This window comes from Rhagoletis pomonella, unplaced genomic scaffold (genome assembly GCF_013731165.1).
Source record: "Rhagoletis pomonella isolate Grant_MI unplaced genomic scaffold, Rhpom_1.0 Rhpom_scaffold_09189, whole genome shotgun sequence".
Lineage (NCBI taxonomy): Eukaryota > Metazoa > Arthropoda > Insecta > Diptera > Tephritidae > Rhagoletis > Rhagoletis pomonella.
Genome location: NW_023467716.1, coordinates 1 through 6,411, shown reverse-complemented (window position 1 = coordinate 6,411; position 6,411 = coordinate 1). Strand labels below are relative to the sequence as shown.

The following is a 6,411-nucleotide window of genomic DNA, read 5'->3' as shown; positions in this document are numbered from 1 at the left end:
TTTTTTCACTTTCACATCGGGAGACCAAGGAGAAAGAACTGCAGCTACCAGGCCACATTATTTTCAGGTAAAACCATTGACTTGAGCCGCACTGCGTCACATTGACGTTTTTATTGGTCCTTAGGAGCCGTGAAACCAACGTACAGTCCACATTAGAAGAAAAAGCGAACCCAAAAAGTAATTGGGCCACTTCTACGAAAAAGGAATTTGGTCACATCAAGCTGCACATAACAGCGATCCTGCTACAGCCACAGCCACACTAATTCGTGCCACGAACCAGAAAAACACTGATAACATCATCGTCCAACAAGCAGTTTCACCAGCTACTAGGAAACTAAGGTACGTGGTTACAAATTCAAGTGCACAAAAAAAATTACCAGATATAACCTCAAAGTGAATCCAAGCGAGTTGAAGTGATTTGTGAGAAAAAACAAAAAAAAAAAAAAGTTGAACTTGTGCAAATAACCGCAGTGAAGAGTGTCCATCGACATTAACAGTTCGTAATTGGTGCACCGTGCAACCTACACATATCACAGTGAACAGTGGCATATATGTAACTTAAATATCAAAGTGCAGCACACATTGCTTTCCGACTCACTACATATTGCAACAATTTTTTGGTATTTTGCCACTTGCCACATTCGATTTGCTACTCGAGTTAACAAAGCGCCGATAAATTTCACTTTCAATTTCGTTGTGCTTAAGCAATTTAATTCGTGCAGCACATTTCTTAAATTTGCATTACACTTATTCACTGTGTTTGAGGTCACATAACCTCAAATTTTTAATTTCCTTCACATTTTTTTTCACAAAAATCACTTCACCACGCTAAATTCAGTCCATTTGCGAAATATTTGCTGGTAAAAATTGAAATTAAGTCCATTTGGATTAGTTTTGACGACGTTGCGTTGGGTGTACACACGAATTTGTGCATACATATATGCTTATACATATATATATATACCTTCGTCGGCAGTGTTGGGTGGCGAGTAGCACATAAACATATATATACATACATATGCTTATCACTTTTCTGAAAAAATAAAAAAATCATCAATTTTCTGAAAGAGATATCAGTTTTAAATCGTAGTGTTTTCTTGACTGCTTCTGGGTTTTGGCTCGTAGAGTTTAAACAATCTACGTTGGTACTCTTATACTCTTTTCGACAATTTGGCAAAAGTTTCGCTGTGCATTTATACATATACGACAGTTTGGAATATACACGGTCTATTCCTATTTATAGTGAACATACTTCTTTCGAAAACTACAACAAATTTTAATTCGTAAAGAGTAATCTGAAGATCAATTACCGCAATGGAAACCTTTATTCGTTTGGCAGAATCTGTAATCGAATTTGAACCAGATTACAATAGCACACCAGCCACAGAGCAAAACAAACACGGCCTTGCAATACAGCAAGACGAACTAAAGGCTTTGTGGGAAAAGACCAAAGTAGCTTATGACGCGATCATAAATAAAGAAGGAATTTCTAAAGATGACATTAAAGCAATTAAACGGAAACATAAGGGCTCGTTTTCCAGCTATGTCAAATGCATGTCGGTAATGGCTAGTCAGTCTGAGACGCTTGTAAATGCAGAGAAGGATGTACAAGATCAGTCGGTTCGTGAACACAATATTCACCTTCCTCCGTGTGACACAGATGTGTTCAAGGGCGACTATCTGTCATGGCCATCGTTCCGTGACATGTTCACAGCCATATACATCCTAAACAAGCGGCTCACCCCTGTTGAGAAACTATTTCACCTGAATCAGAAGACTCAAGGGGAAGCCAAAGACATAGTAAGAAAATGTCCACTCACCAATGAAGGTTTTCAAGCGGCCTGGAATAACCTGTGTGAGAGATATGAAAATAAGCGTATCCTCATAAATACGCAACTAAAAATTCTTTTCAACCTAATTTCCATAGATAATGAGTGTGGTAGCTCACTGAAGAAGTTGCAGCGGGATATAAATAATTGTTTATCAGCGCTCAAGAGCCATAATATTGACATCTCGAATTGGGATGCAATTATTGTATATCTATGCTCAACTAAACTTCCCGACTGTACGCTGGCTCTATGGGAACAAACCATAGATCACAAGAAAGATTTACCAAAGTGGGAAGACATGGACAAGTTCCTATCGAATAGGTTTCAAACCTTGGAAACCATGTCAGGCATAAAGGGCACAAAGTCTGTAAAAGCGTCAAAGCCGCAAAACACCAGACATCCCTCAGAAGCCCCCACAAAAAGACTTGGCGCGTTCCAAACAAGCGTAACCAAGTACACATGTAAAATGTGCCAAACAAATGAGCACAAATTCCGCCGCTGTTCCCATTTCCTAAAGCTAACGCCAACTGAAAGGATAGAGTTTTTAAAGAGCAACAATGCTTGCCTGAATTGTCTGAGTTCTGGACATACTGTGTCAAGATGCACAAGCCCTTTCAATTGCGGCACGTGTCACTCGCGACATCATACGCTCCTGCACACCCAGACAATTCCGCCAAAGGCAACACCGCCTCAAACGCCACCGAGATCTGCCAAAGATGTTGCCTCAACCTCGCAACAAGCTGCAGCAAGGCGTAACTTCAATAAAACTAACTCCGGTAAAAGCAAAAACGTTAAGACTAATTATGCAAATATGAACTCAGGTGTACTTTTAGGAACGGCTCGTGTAAATATACGTCTCAATGGTACAGATTTTTCAGCACGAGCACTCATTGATTCTGGTTCGGAGTGTTCCTTTATAACAGAACGACTCAAACGCAGAATCAACCTGCCATCTAAGAAGATGTATGCCAAAGTTTCAGGCATAACGAATTCAACTTCTGCTCAGGTCAAGGAGGCATGCAACATAGAACTACGGTCCCCTGTTGACCCACTGTTTAGTCTACATGCAACAGTGCTCGTGCTGACAAAATTAACTGGAAATCTTCCATCCTGCCATATCAGCGCTATGACTATGCAGGCATTTCCAGATCTGATTTTAGCAGATAAAAGGTTCTACGTTAACGAAGAAGTAGACCTAGTACTTGGCGGAGACATTTATCCCCAAATTATTTTGTGCGGCTTGAAGAAAAATGTTCTCAGTACACTTCTTGCCCAAGAAACCGTGTTCGGTTGGATTTTAACCGGTCGCACAGAAGCACCAAATCCAACAAACAACATAGTTTCTTATCATAGCGAAGTTGCCTTGGATCAACAACTAACAGCTTTCTGGGAACTAGAAGATATACCGAAAAACAAAAATTTAAACGAAGACGACAAGTATTGTGAAGAGCTTTATCGGAAAACGACTGAGAGAAACCCAGATGAAAAATATGTAGTCTCGCTACCATTTAGGCAGGAATTTCCAGCAAACATTTGCCTAGGCCCCTCTCTTAAAAAAGCATGCTCTCAGTTCTTCCGGAATGAGACACGGCTTACAAAGGATCCCGTCCTGCAAAAGGAGTATAATAGGGTACTAACAGAATATGAATCACTGGGACACATGTCCAGGATAAATGGTAGCATTTCAGCAGACTCTTCCGATAATTACTTTCTACCCCATCACGCTGTGATAAAGGCGGAAAGCACCTCTACAAAAGCTCGGCTCGTCTTTAATGCCTCAAGCCAGACGGCTAATGGTACAAGTTTAAATGACGTACTTTACCCAGGTCCAGTACTCCAAGCAGATCTTCCAATATTAATACTCCGCTGGAGATTATATCGGTACGTTTTTAATAGCGACATCGAGAAGATGTACCGCCAAATTTGGGTGAATAACAACCATACCAAATACCAGCGAATAGTTTATCGTACAAACCCGAACGAACCTGTAAGTCTATATGAATTAAAGACTGTCACTTTCGGGATTAATAGCGCACCTTACCTCGCGATAAGGACACTTCTGCAATTAGCCGACGATGTAGAGAATTCTTTCCGAATAGCATCTAACATACTACGAAAGTGCATGTATGTGGATGACGTGTTAGCTGGAGGACATAGCGTCGACTCTACCATTAAAGCAAGAGATGAAATCTCAGAAGTGTTACGATCAGCTGGTTTTCCACTACGGAAATGGACCTCAAATTGTCAGGAAACTCTTAAGGGCATCCCAAAAATGGACCTTCTTAGCGAAGATTTCTTAGCATTCGAAGACACCAGCACGGTTAAGGCTCTGGGCATAAGGTGGAATGCCCATACGGATTTATTTTATTTTATGGTCAGACCATTGGAGGAGCAGGACACTATTACGAAAAGGGCGATGCTGTCAGCGATTGCCAAGCTTTTCGATCCACTGGGATGGCTCGCACCAATAGTCATCGTAGCCAAAATACTCATGCAAAGTATTTGGCTAGAAGGCACAGACTGGGATGAGACTGTGTCTGATACTATTTTAGAACGTTGGCAGCATTTTATGAGACATTACCACGAAATAGATAATATCAGAATATCTCGATGGTTATACTTCTCACCTGGAGACACCATAGAGATACATGGTTTCTGCGACGCATCAGAAAAAGCATATGCGGCTACGGCATATATGCGTGTCAAAAGAGATGACAAAATTTTGGTCAATCTACTTTTGGCAAAAACCAGAGTAGCTCTCGTCAAAACTATATCGCTACCACGACTGGAGCTTTGCGGAGCAGTACTGCTCGCAGAAATCATAGAATCTATAATCAACAACCTCAACCTAGGACCAGTGAAGACACATCTATGGACGGACTCGACCATCGTACTCGCATGGATACGAAAGCCGCCTTGTTCTTGGTCAACCTTCGTCGCCCACCGAATTACGAAAATCGTAGAAAAAGTAGGGGAGAAGGACTGGCTACACGTAGACTCGGCCTAAAATCCAGCCGATTTGGCTAGCAGAGGACTACCTGCGTCAGAATTGGTCAACAATTCTTTGTGGTGGCAGGGACCTTCTTGGCTGCAAGAAGACAACTCCAAGTGGCCCGCTCAAGGAACAGACTATCATACAGAAGTTGAAGAAAAAAGAGCACACACTTATGCGACAACAAGAGCAAATGATATCGATATTCTTGACCGTTTTTCCGATCTACCGAGAGCTTTGAGAGTTTTATCATATGTTATGAGATTCTATCGAAGAACTCATTCCAAAACAAAAGCTTCATTTCAGGAAAATTCTTGTTTAATTTCATCTAATGAAATTAAAACAATGGCAGAAATCCTGATAAAAATCTACCAGAAGCATTATTATGGTGAAGAATACGCAAACTTGAAGTCTAAAAAACCAATCGATGCGAAGAGTGAAATCCTTCCGCTTAATCCGTTCATCGATAAACATGACATTATCAGAGCCGGAGGTCGCCTTGGAGCATCCCAGGACTTAGCATACAATGAACGCCACCCGAGCATTATCCCGTATAACAGCAGGTTGTCCCGCCTTATTGTATCGTTTATTCACAAGGTCTCCTTGCATGGAGAGAATCAACTGATGCTACGCCTCATCCGTGCCCAATACTGGATTCCCAAAGTCAAGAACTTGATCAGGTCCACTATCCATAATTGTAAGACATGCATTATCTTTAAAAAACGGTCACAAACTCAACTTATAGGAACTCTTCCTCCGGAACGCACTACATTTACTCGCGCTTTCACCAATACGGGGGTAGACTTTACTGGACCTTTTGATGTTAAAAGTTACCGCGGCAGAGGTTGTCGAGTTTCTAAAGGGTATGTCTGTTTATTTGTTTGTTTCACGACAAAAGCGATTCACTTAGAAGCTACTAGTGATCTTAGTACCCCATCTTTTCTAGCAGCGTTCGCACGGTTCGTGGCTAGAAGAGGATGTCCGAGAAATATTTACTCCGACAACGGCACTAACTTTGTCGGAGCCTCACGATCCTTACGATCTGAATTTAAAGCTTTTCTGTCTGAAACCCGAGAAAAAACTATCTCGAAATACAATCATCAAATGCTGACGTGGCATTTTATACCCACTGCAGCGCCTCACATGGGAGGACTGTGGGAAGCGGGCGTAAAGAGCTTCAAAAGCCACTTTAGAAAAATTGCGTCCGCCCACAAATACACCTTTGAAGAGCTTAGTACTCTTTTATGCCGTATTGAGGCATGCCTCAATTCACGGCCACTGAGTCCCTCTTCAAATAACCCTACTGACCTGGAGCCTCTTACTCCAGGCCATTTTCTCATCGGTGGACATCTTCTAGCCCCACCAGAATTAGACGTTAATGAAACTCCTGCCTCCATAGTGAATCGGTGGCAAAAACTCAAAGCACTGAATCAAACTTTCTGTAGGCGATGGAAAACAGAGTACCTAACCGAACTTCAAAAACGCATTAAGTGGAAGCATCCCAAAGAAAATATCAAACCTGGTGATCTGGTCGTCATCAAGGAAGACAACTTAACCCCCACTGAGTGGAGGTTAGGACGAGTTGTCAAC

General features: G+C 41.7%; 1 protein-coding gene across 1 annotated transcript; it reads left to right on the top strand.

Moving 5' to 3' along the window:
• Positions 1-1,314: 1,314 nt before the first annotated feature.
• LOC118756186 lies at positions 1,315-4,836 on the top strand. Its single transcript, XM_036490964.1, has one exon. It carries the CDS (start codon positions 1,315-1,317, stop codon positions 4,834-4,836), a length of 3,522 nt encoding a protein of 1,173 aa, XP_036346857.1.
• Positions 4,837-6,411: the final 1,575 nt, after the last annotated feature.